General features: G+C 53.1%; 1 protein-coding gene across 2 annotated transcripts; it reads left to right on the top strand.

Annotated features, from left to right (window-relative positions):
• Nucleotides 1–80: 80 nt before the first annotated feature.
• On the top strand, nt 81–15,751 carry DCST1 (DC-STAMP domain containing 1). 2 transcript variants are annotated; one of them, XM_019958345.2, is made up of 16 exons: nt 81–315; nt 652–777; nt 846–920; nt 5,461–5,589; nt 5,940–6,079; nt 6,826–7,039; nt 7,126–7,269; nt 7,929–8,050; nt 8,448–8,605; nt 10,639–10,738; nt 10,865–10,960; nt 11,100–11,226; nt 11,827–11,943; nt 12,435–12,577; nt 12,693–12,806; nt 15,433–15,751. In XM_019958345.2, exons 1-16 carry the CDS (start codon nt 258–260, stop codon nt 15,682–15,684), a joined length of 2,115 nt encoding a protein of 704 aa, XP_019813904.2. In that variant the 5' UTR covers nt 81–257; the 3' UTR covers nt 15,685–15,751. The 2 variants fall into 2 exon arrangements, with proteins under 2 accessions (XP_019813904.2, XP_070641541.1); XM_070785440.1 differs by lacking the exons at nt 81–315; nt 652–777; nt 846–920 and having other exon boundaries at nt 927–5,589.
• The last annotated feature ends 54 nt before the right edge of the window (nt 15,752–15,805 follow it).

Here is a 15,805-nt window from a genome sequence, read left to right as displayed (position 1 = left end):
CTCTTTAAAGGCCCTAGAATTTCTCACCATATTCTAAGGTTCCGGAGGGCTTTTACCGTGTATGTCTTAGAATTCTTTATCTAGTTGCAAAGGGATAGGTAAGGTCTCTAATCTCCACATTTCACAGCTGAGGAATTAAAAGACACAGCCCTCAGACAAGCTGTGGGTGAGGCAGAGGAGACAGAAGCCGAACCTCTGATCCAAAGACATCCTCGAGGAGCTTTCTGGAATGAGAGAGACTTCCCCATAGCAGACTCATGGCCATTAGACCTCATCAGAATCGAGCAAAAGGGCAAAGGAAACTACCCCACACCAGTGAGTCAGTCACCAGAGACCCCGACACTTCCCAGTGACTTGAAGCAACTCCTGGCCCCCACTCCTCTCACCCAGTCTCTCCTCCAGGACTCCTGCCCCTCCCCCACTTTGGGGGCCCACAGCCTCCACCCCTCTCCTCCAGCGCCCTCCGCTGGCCTAGCCCTTTCTTCTCTCCCTCGTGTCTGCCCCACTTCCCCAGGGTCCCTCGCGTCCCGGCCACCCTTGTCCAAGTTCCCCCATCCTCCACCTGTCTGCCGCCCCTAATCCTAATGAACCATGTCCCAGCCAGAAGAGTGGTATGTTGGCCCTGCTGGGCTAAACCGTTTGACCCCTCAGCGGTGCAGGGGTTCCTGAATTGGGGGCTGCCCAGATCCTGTAACCAATTCCTATGGCGCCAGCCAGGTGAGTTTCCCGTCAGCGCTTTCCTGCTGGGGGCAGGCACCGGCGGGCTCCTGGCCATAGGTGAGTACAGAACAGAGGTCAGAGGTGGGGCGCACCTTTTGACCTTTGGCTGAACCCTGTATCTTTAGGTCTCTTTCAGCTTCTGGTGAACCCTATGAACATCTATGAAGATCAGAAGATGGTGACATTATACAGCTTGGTGGGTTAGTGCTGGGCTAAGAGCAGGGATACGGTACAGCCCTGGGTGCCCAGGAAGGAATCTCCTCTTGTTTCTTCTGTTCCTAAGTGTCCCTTGTAATTTCAGCCTCATCTTGGGTTTTGAGGGGAGATCAGAGGGAAGAGGCCCCAGTCCACAGGAGACACAGTCCTTGCCCACAAGAGTCTCCCCAGTCTGAGGGACTCCCTATTAACCCCTATGTGTGTGATCAGTCATGTCCAACTCTTCACAACCCCGCAGACTGTAGCCTGCCAGGCTTCTCTGTCCATGGGATTCTCCAAGCAAGAATACTGGAGTGGGTTGCCATTTCCTCCTCCAGAGATTAACTCCCATGATAAACCCCAAAACCATTCATAATCCCCATCTCTCCTGACCTCTCTGATCTTGTTTCCTGCTGCTTCTGATAAATTCAATTCATTCATTCACTCATTCATTTAGCACTAACTAAGCACCTGCTGAGGATTCATTCAGCAGTGAACAAGGTTGACAAGCACTCAGCTCACTTTTTAAATTTTAGACCCATAGAGTTTATAATATATATAACATGCATTACATACACATACATACATTATGGTATATAGTGCATACATGTGTGTCTATATATGTATGTGCAGTGACTGCTATAAATTTATAATGATTTCTTTTTTAATTGACATATAGTTGATGTACAATATTATGTTAATTTCAGGCATACGATATAGTGATTTGACACTTGCATACATTATAAAATGATCACCACAATAAGTCTAAGAACCATCTTTCCCTGTACAAAGTTTTTACAATATTATTGAACATGTTGCTTTTAATTGAAATAGTTAATTTGAAATGTTATATTAGTTCCAGGTGTACAACCTTTTGATTCCATATCCTTATAGATTATACTCCATTTAAAGTTATTATAAAATATTGGTCATATTTCCTATTGACCAAATTCCTTGTTATATATCTCTGACTTATTTGTTATATAACTGGAGGCTTGTACCTCTTAATTCCTTTTAACTATTCCCCACGACACACCCAGTTTTTTCTGAGTTTACACTCTCTTTCAAGTTTACATTCTAGCGGGAAGAGTTAGACAATAAATGAAGAAATAGACATGAGCATTTTGGATGGTTCCAAGTGGTATGAAAAATGTAAACCAGGGGAATGTGATAGAAAGGGATTGGGAACTAGCTGGAGAGTAGTCAGGGAGGGCTTCTGAGAGAAGGTGACGTGAAGGGAGGCCTTGCATCAGGACATGTTGAGCCACAGGAACAGAAAACCCGCCTAAAAGTGGTTTAACCATCGAGGAAATTTAACATCTCATTTAACAAGTTTCAACGTAGAGTAGTTTGGGAATTTGGATAGTTCGGCAGCTCAGTAAACCCACCAAGAACCAAGCTTCCTTTTGACTTTTTTCTCTGCCATTTTTGGCCTGTAGATCATTTCTCTTCAGGTCACAAAATGGCTGCAGCAAATCCGGACGCCACGTCCCCACGTGACAATCTCAAAAGACCAGTGCATTCCCTCCTCGTGTCTCCTATAAGAACAAAGAGCTTCCTGTAACCCCCCAGCCGACTTCCCCCACACCTCTTTGGTCCAAACTGCAGCATGTGTCCTTTCTAACCCTCTCCCAGGCAAGGGGCACGGACGTGGCATCGTCCCCAGCTCACTGAGTCAACTGCCTCGATGTAGTCCAACAGGAAACTACTTTCTCTCTGACCGCTGTTTTCCCACATTTCTCCCCACTGATGACCTCTCACACAGACCCTTAGCTTTCTGTGATTTAAATCTAGAAGATCTAGTCTTGCTTCAGTAATTATGACTATTTTCGGGGCTTAAAAGGTCCAGTCCAGTGCATTCTACGTCAAGATTTCAATCTCACGTCGTTCTCAAACATCTTCCCTTCTGACCACGCCCTTGCCCCGAAGCGCAGGCCTGATCCGTGGAGTGGGGTCCTGCGGCGGACAAGAGGCACAGCCTGCTCACTCACTTTTTTTCTCCACTTCCTTCCCTTTCTGGCTCTTCTGATGTCAGAAAGGGGATTAGAAGAATTAGAGGAAAAGGGACAAAAGTCTGAAGTCATCGATACTGTTAGAATTCCCCCGCCTCTGTGCAGCACTCCCTCATACCCTGGTCGTCTCAGGGGGCCCTGTTCATGGTCTGGCTGGAGGCTCTGTGTGGACTGCGTGGGGCCCGGTTTCCTGCTGAGGGCAGTTCTCTTTGACTGACCTTGAACGAAGCTCCCTGTAGTTCCTACAGGCTACCTGCAGACTCTTATTTTTGGATGTCTCCCCCTAAACGGGCAGCCCTCTGAGATGGGACCCCCACAGATGGCTTTGAGGCTTGCTGCCCTCTCTATTTCCCAGGTGGCGCTGGTGGTAAAGAACCCACTTGCCAACGCAGGAGACATAAGAGATGCAGTTTCGATCCCTGGGTTGGGAAGATCCCCTGAAGGAGGGCATGGCAACCCACTCCAGTATTCATGCCTGCAGAATACCATGGACAGAGGAGCCTGGCGGGCTACAGTCCATGGGGTCGCAAAGAGTCTGGATGACGGAGGCGACTTAACATGCCCTCCATATGTATGCTTGTCCCAAAGGAAACGTCCTTGCCCTCCCAAACAGGGAACACAGGACCCCTTGAAGTCACCCCTCCCCTGTCATGATGAGAAGTACCACGCTCCATGTGCCTGCTTCCCCCGTACTCCTGGGAGGCCCTGTTGGCCTCCTCCATGAACGCTCTTCCCTTTCTGTGCTCTGGGGCAGCCCTGGGGTGGCCGTGCCAGTCTCTGCAGCTCAGCGGGTGTCCAGTTGGGAGGGGTCAGCCAGGTTCCCCTTCTTGCAACACCAGCCTCAGAAGGGTGCTCTCGGAGTCTGTCACGTGCCATGGGGAAGTGAACACCCATCCTCCCCTATGTCTGCCTGCTCTAACCACTTCCCTCCACTTCCAGATAATTCCGATTTCTGGCCCTGTCTTTGTCTAGGCTGGTTGGGGTAGAGGGGTGAGACACCTCTTTTGCTCTTTGGGGAATGCCCAGATAGCAAACTCCATGAGGCTCTCTTTAGAAGGTAGAGCAGCCCTCAGTCAACAATCACCCTCAGAAAGTAGGGCGACTATTTGTCCACTATCGTCCTCAGTTTGGCCAAAAGGCCAAGACCACAGAATCACCTCCCTTTCGATGCCCTACTATAGCATGCTTGGGTTAGACGGATCCAGATTTACCCCCAGGGGCCAGGGTAGGGACAGGCCATTGCCCTGAAACAAAACCCAAGTTGTGTTAGCAAGGAAGAAGGGAGAACAAACCATGAGGTGGCAGCTGACGGGGTTTGCAGCAAACCTGTATGGCAAGGTAGAGCCGCCAGGTGAAGGCTAGGGGAGGAGAGCTCCTGGCAGGGGAACAGCCAGGGCAAAGACCCGGGCGGACACGCGAGCTCGGCAAGTTCCAGAAACAGCAACATGGCCAGTGTGGGCGGACGCGGTGGGCGAAGGGCTGAATAGGATGAGGTCACCTCTGAAGGTGGGAAGGGGCCAGATCACGAGAGTCTGGTGATGGTGTTAGAGGAGTCCGGATTTGATCCCAAGCAGAGATGGGAAGTCATTGCACGGTTTCAGGCAGAGCGGGGAACAGGATCCGATTTTTGTTTTTGTAAGATCACTCTGGCTGCCTCAAGAAAATTGAAATCTAGGTTAGCAAGAGAGGAAGTAAGGGACGAGGCAGCTCCCAGGAGAGACGCTGGGGACTCCGTGAGGCCAGAGCAGATGGAGAGAAGGGTACGGACTAGGGGTCTGCCTTGGCCATCTTTGGGAGAACACTCCATCCACACAGGAATCTTCTGGGCTCCCTGACCAGTTTATGCTACTCCTTTGGCCTGGAATGCCTCACAACACTTACTCATCGCCCAGGCCCAGCTGTCACCTCGCGCCTTTGTCCAGCCTTCCCAGCCCCACCCCTCCCCGCAGAAACGCCTGCCCCCTCCTGGGCTCCCACAGCTCTCCATAAGCACCTCCCTGTGCACTTCGCGTTGTAGTCATCTGTTTACCCGTCTGTCTCTCTCCCTGGATTATGAGCTTCAAGGAGCTCACTGTCTCGCTGCAGAGACCACAGGGAGACACATGTGAAGCTGCCGAAACACACCAGGAGGTACATGACCGAAGGCTAAAATTAGGGACAGAGCTGTAGGTGTCAGAGCGCAGGGATATCGAGGTGGCTATGACCTCTCTTCCGACTGCTCTGAGCACCAACACCTGTTTCCAGAATTCACCTCTTGCTCTCTCTGCCCCCTCAGTACCTAGGGTACCTGTGAGTCCAGCCTGGAAAGGGAAAATGTTGGCCCCCTTCCCTAACACAAATACGCACACTCACATACGCACCAAGGCAATCACTGACCCTGGCTTTTCAATCTCTGGCCTCCTCTCCAAGCCCTTCCAGGGGCAGTACGGTGACGGTTCTAGAAAAGAGCTGTGGGAGGTAGGTCCTCTGCTAAACTTGGTGGGGGAGGCAGCTTTCTTACTCTGCCTCACCACTTCCTGGGCTCTCCTGACAGGCTTGGGGGTTATAGGCTGGGGGACCTCGCCTCATATTCGCTGTGCCAGCCTTCTGCTAATACCCAAGATGCTGGGCAAAGAGGGCAGGCTCTTTGTACTGGGATATGCCTTGGCCGCCATCTATGAGGGTGAGTGTGTGCCCCTGGGTACCAGTTAGTGACACTGAAGCAGTGACTCTGGGTGGGCTATCCACTGAGAGCCAGGCTTGGTGAAGAACAAAGAGTGGGGGGTCTAATCCCAGCTATTCTGACTTGTGTGTCCCCTAAGAGAGTTCCTCTGAGTCTCTGAGCCTCTTTCATTTACAAAAGGAAAAAAAAAAAATCAGGGGTTGAATGAGATGACCTCTCACCAGCTTCTGGGCCCCATCAATGTACAGTTCTAGAAGGTGGTCACCGCCCGCAGAGTGGGAGCTCGGGATGGGCTGGAGAAAGTTAATTGGCTCTAGAGGGAGGTAATCTACCAGGGCATCTTCCCTCAGGACCAGTGGCCAACCTGCGGCACAACCTCAACGCGGTGATAGCATCGCTCGGCTGCACGGTGGAGCTGCAGATCAACAACACCCGCACAGCTTGGCGTATCTCCACAGCCCCGCTGCGGGCAGTGTTCAAGGACTTGCTGGTCAGGACCCTACACGGGCAGGGTCTCGGGGTCCCTCTCCCCACAGGGCCTAGATGACCTGAGCTGAGAGCAGGGACCTTGGACTTACAGTTTCACAACAGGGCAAGTGGTACTGGCATTTGGGCAGAACTGTTCCCAAGCATTGCCCTGGTCTCTGGGCACCAAATGGCAGAACAGCTCCTACCCCTTGGCCCCTGGGGCACATCCCACACACATTCCCAAACACCCAAGTAGGTAGTGCTCTGGGCGGCTGAGCTAGAATGTCAGGAAACTGGGGGCCCGGGCCTTGAGGAGTTGGGAAATTTTGAGGGTCAGGGGATGAGGGAATAGGGTACTGGAAGACTGAAGATTGGGATCTGGAAAAATTGGAAAGTTGAGGAGTTGGGGAGACAAGGACCTTGGGGCTTTGGAGTTGGGATAGTGCAGATGGCACAGCGGCCTGAGTAGCGATGAGGGGTAAAGTCAAGGACCTGGGGAACCTTCCTTGACTAGCAAGGATCTGGAATGGGAGGCCTTGGGAGGAGCTGGGAGCCTGGGAGGTAAGTGGAGTAGCAGCACCTGGGGAGGGGAGAGGGCTCCCAAGGCCTACAAACAGTGAAGAATCTGAGATGAGAGCCCATCTCCAGGCCTCGGCTCCTTGTACCTGGAGGTAAGAGCCCGAGCCTGGGATGCTGGGGACAGACAGGCTGTCAGGCACAGAAGCTCCAAGTTACCATGCCTGATCCCTTTCCTGCCTCCAACCCCAGAGCAGTAAAGAGTCGCTGAAAGCTGAGACCCAGAACATCACCAACTCCTTTGAGGAACTGGATGCCCAGGTGAACAGTGAGAGTGGATTCTCACCCAAGGATGCCGAGGGCTCAGAGACAGCCCCGGGTGAGGAGACCCCTGCTGCCTCAGCCTTCAGACACCACCTCTCTACACAGAAGACGTATGAGCTGAAGACTAAGCTGCGCTGCTCCTGTGAGTGGGGGTCCCTGGGCAGGGCAGGGGCCCGGGCGTCGGCTCAGGGTGTGGGGACCTCAGACCCCCGTTGGCCCTTCCTGCAGATGTGGTGAATGAGGCCATGTTCAGCTGCCGCCGCTGGTTTGACCAGAAGCATGGAGTGTGTATGCAGCGCATCTGGGTGCCCCTCCTCAACCACCTACTCTGCCTGCCCATGAAGTTCAAGTTCTTCTGCAGCATTGCCAAGGGTGAGCACAGAGGCAGGAGGGTGGGGAGCACCAGGGTTAGGGATCTGAGTCCTGGGGGACCTTGGGAAGGTGTCGGGCAGGAAGGCAGTCAGGAGGGGAGGCTTTGGGCTCTGAGGACACGGCATCCTTAGGGCCCAGCGTCTCCAGCTGACCAGATTTGTGACTCAGGTAAGTTCCTGCTTTGTCTCTTCATCTGAAAGATGGGCATCATGATAGTACTTATCCCATTAGGGGTCTTGAGGATTTAAGGAGATAATACATGAAAAGCAGCTAACGGAGCCAGCACACAGAGGAACTGCTCTGTTAAGTGTTGGCTATCATAATTAGTGTTTGGTACGGTTATAGACAGGTGAAAAAAATGGGGGAAAGAATTCAAGGGGAGTGAAGAAGGGGAAAACTCATGGTGGTAGAAAGCCATGGGCAGGGAATTCTCTTTTAGTCCAGTTGTTAAGACTCCAACGATTAGGACTTCAAGCTGTCACTGCCAAGAGCCAAGGTTCAATCCCTGGCCTGGGAACTAAGATTCCATAAGTCGCACCAAAAAATGAAAAGAAAGAAAGGAAGTCACGGGCAGAGAGACAAAACACAGAGGATCACGGAAAGGGAAGACTGGAGGCCGGGCACAGGGAGGCCCCTGACCTGGTCCCACTGCCCAGCAGTGATGGAAGTTTGGTGCCGCAGTCGCATCCCAGTGGAAGGCAACTTTGGGCAGACCTATGACTCCCTCAACCAATCTATTCATGGCCTGGAGGGGGAATTTTCAGCGACTATTAACCTCAAGGTAAGAGAGGGGCAGTGTGAGGTGGGGGGAGGTAGGGAGTGGGAGGAGGAGGCCACAGCGCACAGGGTGCGAGGAAGAGTGGGGCGAGGACGCAGGAGAGGTGGCTGGCGAGGGAGGGGGCGAGGCGGGGAGCGGTTAAGGCACTGGATGATGGCGGGGGTGGGGGGCGGTGGTGTCCAGCCTGTGGGAAGGGGCAGCCAGGTGTGAGAGGGTGTCAGCTCACAGAGGTGCAAAGGAGCAAGACGGTGTCAAGGAGGGAGATGAACAGAAAGCAGAGGCCCCCCTGAAGTTCCTGGGAGGAGGAGAGCACGAGGGAAGCACCCCGGGGGGAGAAGCCACAGCCAGCCTGGAAAGCTGGGTCTGGGCCTCTGAGGTGACGCCTGTGCCGTCCAACCAGGAGGAGAGGCGGGCTGGGGTGCTGGGCCTCAACACGAGCTGGAAACACGTGAGCACCGAGGTGCGGGACTACGTGAGGCGCCAGGAGGCCCAGCTCGAGCGGACCCTGGGGCTGCTGCACGTGCTGCTCTCCTGCACCTTCCTGCTGGTCCTCCACTCGTGAGTCCTCAACCTCCACTCGGAGCTAGCCTCCCCGCCGGCCTCGCCCTGAGGGAGGGCCAGGAATGGGGCTGCAGAGCCCTCCTCGACTGCATCTGAACGCTCTTCGCCTTTGACTTTGCCTTTTTACAAAGCTGGGTTCGTTGTTTACACAAAGTTAAAGGAAATGTGGACATTTTGTCAGAAGAAACGTTACCCCATGTTCCCACCACCTTAAAAGGGCGACCGTCTTCATTTATCTACCTCCTTCCGGCCTTTATCCCGACGCTGACTTCTTTTTTTTTTTTTTTTTTAACTTTTAGCTTTGACTTTTGATTTTTTTTTTCTTGCCCTTCATATTCCCCTTGGCTCTGACTTTGTGCCATTTTTATCGTCCAATTCTGCTTTCATTTTCTCCCGCCTGCTGTGTTGGCAGCTACTTTCCCTCCATTTGGACCAAAGTCCTCAACCCCACCCAGCCTGGCGTCCAGCTGGACTGCGCTGGGCCTCACTCTGCTTCCCTGCCGACCTCTGGACCCTCTGTTTCCTGTCTGTAGCCCCATGTGCCTGAGATGGGCAGGGGCTGGACAAGGGCAGCCGCAGGGGTTCTTGCTCCTTCTGCCCCTGTCCGTGGGGCCTAGACTGCAAGTGAGTGTTTATGTGTGTGTCCAGAGCCCTGTGGGAGGACAGAGATGAATGAGCCATGGTTCTGCCCGCAAGACGCTCATGGTTGAGGGGAGGTAGAAGAGGCGTCCACAAGACAGAGAAGATTCAAAGGCTGTACTATGGACAGATATGGGAGCTGAGGAAGTGCCGCTGAAAGGGCCATAACTGAGCTTCAAAAGGCTGCAGATGGGGAGCCACAGCCAAGAAGAGGAAAAGTATTCTCTTGGGTCAGGAATCCAGCATTTGTGGGATGTGGAAGGCAGAGGCTGTGGTTGAGGACCGGGCATAGTCAGAACAGTCTGGAAATCCCTGCAGGAGGGTCCTGAACTGCCCCCCAGTGGCAAGGTTGCAGGCCGTACTGGAGCAGCCTGGAGGCAGGGAGGCCAAGGTGGGTCAGAGGTTAGGGAGCCAGGCTGGAATGGAGGTGGGGGTGGGGGGCGTGGCAGGAAGTTGGCCTGAAATGGAGGGAGGTGGGGGAAGGTGCAGAGCCAGCTTGCGGAGGGAAGGAAGGAGGTACAGAGTCAAAAGCCACTTCCAGGCTTTCAACCTGGGTGAGGTCACTCATTGGAGGGGCTGAGCCGGGGAGGGGAGGAGACCCGGCTCCGCAGGCCCAGACCAGCAGTGGTAGTGCTTCCCACAAGGGGGCGCTCACATTCTTTCTTTGCACTTATAGACATTTCTATCTAAAAGGCAAAGATTTTTACAGGGTCCCAGAACCAATAGCATTGGAAATCATGTTTCACAGTTTACAGAGCTTATTTAATGTACTTTTACAGTTTTAAACACATTTCCAACAATTAACATTTTTCCTCAGGAAACTGAAGCATTATGTGGGACTTTGAGAGATACACAGAAAAGCTAGGTTTGCGCGTGCACACACGCTCACACAGAAAACATCGCTTTACTCAGGGGTGTATCAGAGGAGAAGGGAAATGATGGTTGAAATGAGTTTTGCTTCAAGTGAGCTCCCAGGAGATGTTTTGAGGGCTCAGCCAAGAGGCAGGGGCATGCGAGATGGACGTGGGAGTCAATGCATCGGGCGATTTCTGCATCCTTGAGGGATTTTCCTTGTCTCCCTCCTTTGCTCCTAATGTTTCCTCTGCTTGATATTCTTCCTGAAAGTTCCATGCCTAGGAAACCTTCCCCTACCTCCCAGGCACACACTTACACAGCCCCCCCTCCCCTCCTCACCTTTGTTATGTCTCAGCAGGATGTGCATGTGTGTTTTTCTCCGGACTGTGGGGGTGCTGGAGGGCAGGGCAGGGCCTTCTCCTAGGACATAGACGGTGCTTGGTGCATGCTGGGTGGTCAGCTGACTGACCACAGCAGGGAAGCCCAGGGTTGGGGGTGAGTAAACCTGGAGGCGATGGAGACACCCTCACCCACAGGTGCTTCTCCTACATGGACAGCTATAACGGGGACATCCGCTTTGACAACATCTATATCAGCACCTACTTCTGTCAGATCGATGAACGCAGGAAGAAGCTAGTGAGTGTGCGCAGCCTTGCCCAGGAGTGCCCTGTCCCGTTCCCTGGGTGCCTTCCTGCTCCAGGAGGGCAGAAGGGAAGAGGAGAGGGTGCTCAGTGTTTCTCACCGTGGGGACGTTTTTCCCAGGGCAAGCAGACGCTGCTGCCACTCCGCAAAGCCGAGAAGAAAACCGTCATCTTCCCCTGGGACCCCACGATCCAGGCCGCAGAAATGAGAAACGTGGTGAGGATGGCACGAGGGCAGGACCCCAGATCCTACTAGAGCAGGGATCTGAGGGGTGGAGGGCAGAGGGGGCTCAGAGGAGGCCCCAGGCCTGGACCAGCAGCACTGCCCAGCTCCGCCCCTCCTGCCCCCTGGCCAGTTAAGGGAGCTCGTGGAGACACTGCCGGTGCTGCTGCTGCTGCTGCTGCTCTGTGGCCTGGACTGGGCTCTCTACTCCATCTTCGACACTATCCGCCACCACTCCTTCGTGCAATACTCCTTCCGCAGTGAGCCCAGCCCCCACTCCAGGCTCCAGGCCCAAGGAGACAACCCCCTGGAGAACTCCCACCCTTGTGCAGCCACCCCACCCCAATTCTTCCAATTTTTAAACATTTATTTTATTTGGCAGCGTTAGGTCTTAGTTGTGGCTCATGGGCTTCTCTCTAGTTGTGGCGCATGGCTTCCAGAGCACGGGCTCAGTAGCTGTAGCTCTCAGGCTCAGTTACTTCACGGCGTGTGGGAGCTTAGGTCCCCAACCAGGGATGGAACCCTGCACTGGAAGGCAGACTCTTAACAGCTGGACCACAAAGGAAGTCCCTAGTTCTGTCATTTCCTTCGCTTCTCAGCCCCTACCTGCCCCCCTTAGGGTCAAATATCAGCCCTGCAACTTGACAGCTGTCACTGGGAGCCTCAGTTTCCACTCCCCTTTGTATCTGTCAAAAGGAGGCATTAGTAATCAGTGAAGGGATGGAAAGTCCTGTGCGGTTGAGAAGTATTGCTATGCCTTGACTTCTCCCCTCCACCCAGTCCCCATCCTGCCCTTAACTCCAACTCTCTCCTGACTCCCCCACTCCCTCCACACACCACGACCTCTATCCTGGCATCAGGCAGTCATAAACTGGAAGTGAAAGTCGGGGGAGACTCCATGCTTGCCCGGCTTCTTCGGAATACCATTGGAGCCCTGAACACCTCCTCTGAGATGGTGGTAGACTCAAACAACATGCGTGAGTGATGCTGAAAGTTTGGATCAGAGGAATTGATGGCTGGGGCCCGGGGAGAGGAGACAGGCGGGGTGTTTCCAAGACAAAGAGTTAGGGGACTGGGCCTTGGCTATGGTGAAATGGGGGTCGGTGTGTTTGCATTAGAGAATCAGAGTAGGAAACATCAGGTCAAGCTTGAAGGATTGGAGGATAACAGGTTTGGGTCAGAGGAGTCCAGAGGGTCCCCCAAGGTCCCAGCCCTCTGGAGCAATGTCATTCAGTAGAACTTTCTGCCATGATGGAAAATTTCTACATCTGTGCCATGTTGAACAAATAGCTTCCTGGGCCTAATGGCTACAATACTGACAACACAGCTCTGCAGGGTGAGGGGCAGGCAGGAAGATAACAGGGTAATCAGAGACCTAACCCACACCCCATGAACATGGGGAGTTCAGTGCAGAGTTGCAGCCAGCCGGTCTGGGCCGTGCCCCTGACAGGCCCGCCTCCTCCCACAGCCTGCCTGCCCCAGCCCGTGCCCCTGAACACCAGGGCCTATTTGAAAGCAGCTCTACCGAGCGGCCTCCTAGCATGCCTCTGTCTGCTCCAGGCTTTCGGCTACCGGCTCCGGAGGGTCATCGCAGCCTTCTACTTCCCCAAGGTGTGCCCCCCAGCCTCCCCACCCTCAGGTGCGCACACACCAGCCTGCACCCAGCCCCCCATCGGCCCCACCTTGGGGGATGTCTTCCTCCTCTGTGCTGTCTCCTTGGCCCCAGAGAGAGAAGAAGCGGATCTTGTTCCTCTACAACGATCTCTTAAGGAAGAGAGCAGCCTTCACCCAGCTGAGGAGGGCTACCATCGTGAGGCGGGCAAGACAGCAGAGGGCTCCCGTAAGTCCAGACCTGTGCCTCTGGGTCTCAGAACCAGAGTGGGGGGGCATCTCCCCTTAGTCCATCCAACCCCTACCAAGGTCCCAAGTCTACTGATGCTCAGTGAGTTCTGATGGGATGCATGCAAAGGCCTTGGTCATCCAGTGCCTGGAGGTCAAGGCTGTGTCCATATCTGCACCCAGTATTCAGCCTAGCCTGAGATCCTAAGTGGACCATAGGGCTGTGATGTGCTTAGTCGCTCAGCTGTGTCCGACTCTTTGCAACTCCATGGACTGTAGCCTGCCAGGCTGCTCTATACATGGAATTCTCGAGGCAAGAATACTGGAATGGGTTGCTATGCCCTCCTCCAGGGGATCTTCCCAACCCAGGGATCAAACCCAGGTCTCCTGCATTGCAGGAGGATTCTTTACTATCTGAGCCACCAGGAAAGCCCACGAATACTGGAGTGGGTAACCTATCCCTTCTCCAGGGAATTTTCCTGACCCAGGAATCGAACTGGGGTCTCCTGCATTGCAGGTGGATTCTTTACCAACTGAGCCACCTGGACCATAGGGAAGCAGGCAAAAAGGAGGAATCAGATTTGATATAGTCGGGTCAAAGAAAAGCAAGACGGGTTCATCAGAAACAAGGGGCCCAAGGCAAAGCCACAGGTTCTTCTGAGAGGACTTCAGAATAGAAGCTCAGTGCAGTTCCAGCAGAGGGGTGGGGGGTGTGTGGCGGGTGTGAGGAGGTGCCATAGGTGAGGGGACTCAGGTGGGCTGGGGATCAGGGAGGCCTCATGAAGAGGGATGTGGTATACAGAAAGGCCACACTGTCCGCAGAACCAGGCTCCAATCCACACGCCCTCAGTGAGCTTTGTAACCTTGGCCATGGTCTTCACTGGACCTCAGTTTTTCCCTCTGCAGAATGGGGAGGTTGGACAAATCTATGAGGCCTGCTCACTAGAGATCAGTAATAGAGTGGTGGTTGGCTATGAGGCTCTGGTGCCAGAGAGCTTGTTTTTTTTTTAATATAAAAATATCATTTTTTAAAAAAGATATTTACTTATCTGGCTGTGCCCGGTCTTAGTTGAGGCATGCAGCATCTTTAGTTGCGGAATGTGAACTCTTAGTTGCAGCAGGTGGGATCTAGTTCCCTGACCAGGGGTGGAACCCAGGCCTCCTGCATTTGGAGTCTTAGCCACTGGGCCACCAGGGAAATCCCTAGAGAGCTGAGGTTTGAATCCTGGCCCCTCCCATTATTACTGCGACAACTGTGTGATCTTGACCACTGACTTAAATGCTGAGCCTTGGTTTTTCCCTTCTGTAAAATGGACTTAACTACTCCATCTGTTTGTAGTAAGGATTAAATGAGTTCACAGTGCAGGTACATAGCAAGTTGTATATACGTGTTAGTTGTCATTGTGTGAAAATGATCACCTCTCCAAGCCATCAGTTTTTTCCGCTAAAAAGAGATCTGCCTTACATAGTTATTGTTTGAATTGAATTAATTCACTTACAGTTTCTTGGTACGGGGCCCAATATCATTTAAAAACACAAGGAGCAGCCACTCTTATTTAATCAGCCCTAAAAAAGCTCATAAAAGTGAGAGACCATGTTTGCTTAAATTTTCGCTCCAGCTCCTAGACCTCCCCAACTCCCATGACATGCAGTACAGGCTGGATGAATGTCTGATGAACATACTGATACTATGGGAGGAGGTGAGCGCCATGTGCTTCTAGCCCATCATCTTGATCCAGATCTCCTAAGAAACTCACTCAAAATGAACATAATGTGATTCCATGACCAAATCATGGAGTTAACTGGATTTTGATGGGCAGGTAGAAATGTGAAGGGCATTCATTCCCAGTTGAGGAAGCAGAATGTGCAAGGATTCAGAATCCAAAGGAAATGCCAACCAAGTGCCAGGGCTTGAAGTCTAAGGAGAAACTGGCACAGAACATGTAAAGTTCAGGGAGAGGTAAGTTGGAGCAGAGGCTAGAAAGGGACCAGATTGTGGAAGGCTCAGAAGGCCAAGGCCAGGAGTCCTGCCTTTGCTTGGCAGGCAGTGGGGCCCCTGGAGTTTCTTGAGCAAAGAGTGACCTGATAAGGTGGCCTGAGAATTCCTGGAAAACGTGTGGAGAGAGGCTGGGAGACAGAAGGAGCATAATGAGCCAGACTTGTGATTTGAAATCAGGGTACCTGGATCCAGGCAGGTTTTACTGTTCAGTCTGCCTTTGGGAGTCATTTAACATTTATGAGATTCAGCTTTCTCATCTGTAGAGTAGGAGAACACAGTAGTGATAGTCTTATCTGCCCTACTCACTTCTCAGCCTCACGGTGAGAATCAAATAAGACGATTTACGATTTACGGGAGAGTACATGTGATGACGGTTGTTGCTATTACCGGCTGCATCTTCTCACTCTCCATCACGAAGTGAGGGAGGCTCTCCAGGACCGACTTCCATAGAACCCTTGCCCTCCAGGGCTCTTCTTTGCCAAATCCAGCTTCCTCAAACATATGGGCATAGTCAGGTTTTGAGACTTCAGATAAGAAGCGCTTCTCCAAAAAGAAGCGCTGTTCTGCAGCTCCCCATCTTTCTCGCCTGCTGCCCAACCGGCTCTAAACCCGCCTTGTCTCTCAACAGCGCCGCCATCTGGTTGACATCCTGCACCGCCGCTGCCCGCTCTTGCGCCCCTTGCTGCGCCGCCGATGCGTGGTGTGCCAAGCACCCGAGACGCCCGAGTCCTACGTGTGCCCTACACCGAACTGCGAGGCAGTGTACTGCCGCTCGTGCTGGAATGACATGCGGCAGCGGTGCCCGGTCTGCACACCCCGCGAGGAGCTCTCCTCCTCCGCCTACAGCGACAGCAACGATGATGCTACCTACGCGGAGTGAAGGGGCGTCTTGCTCCCTCTCCCATCCGCTCCTTTCTGTTTAATAAAATGCTTCATACACTCCTGCTGCCCGCGCCTCGCAGGCGTCCGGTACCGGAGGGTGAGCTGGGCAGTTGGGAGAA

The sequence above is a fragment of the Bos indicus genome, chromosome 3, assembly GCF_029378745.1.
Source record: "Bos indicus isolate NIAB-ARS_2022 breed Sahiwal x Tharparkar chromosome 3, NIAB-ARS_B.indTharparkar_mat_pri_1.0, whole genome shotgun sequence".
Taxonomy (NCBI): Eukaryota; Metazoa; Chordata; class Mammalia; order Artiodactyla; family Bovidae; genus Bos; species Bos indicus.
Note: the sequence above shows the minus strand (reverse complement) of the source record. Positions and strands in the feature narration are given on the sequence as shown.

What these genes read in the sequence shown, in the direction of transcription:
- DCST1 (XM_070785440.1), top strand. Translation starts at nt 5,127, where the DNA reads ATGACCTCTCTTCCGACTGCTCTGAGCACCAACACCTGTTTCCAGAAT. An exon ending in CAGTGTTCAAGGACTTGCTG is followed by an intron (nt 6,080 to 6,825) that starts GTCAGGACCCTA and finishes CTCCAACCCCAG; the next exon opens with AGCAGTAAAGAGTCGCTGAA. An exon ending in GGTAGACTCAAACAACATGC is followed by an intron (nt 11,944 to 12,434) that starts GTGAGTGATGCT and finishes CTCCTCCCACAG; the next exon opens with CCTGCCTGCCCCAGCCCGTG.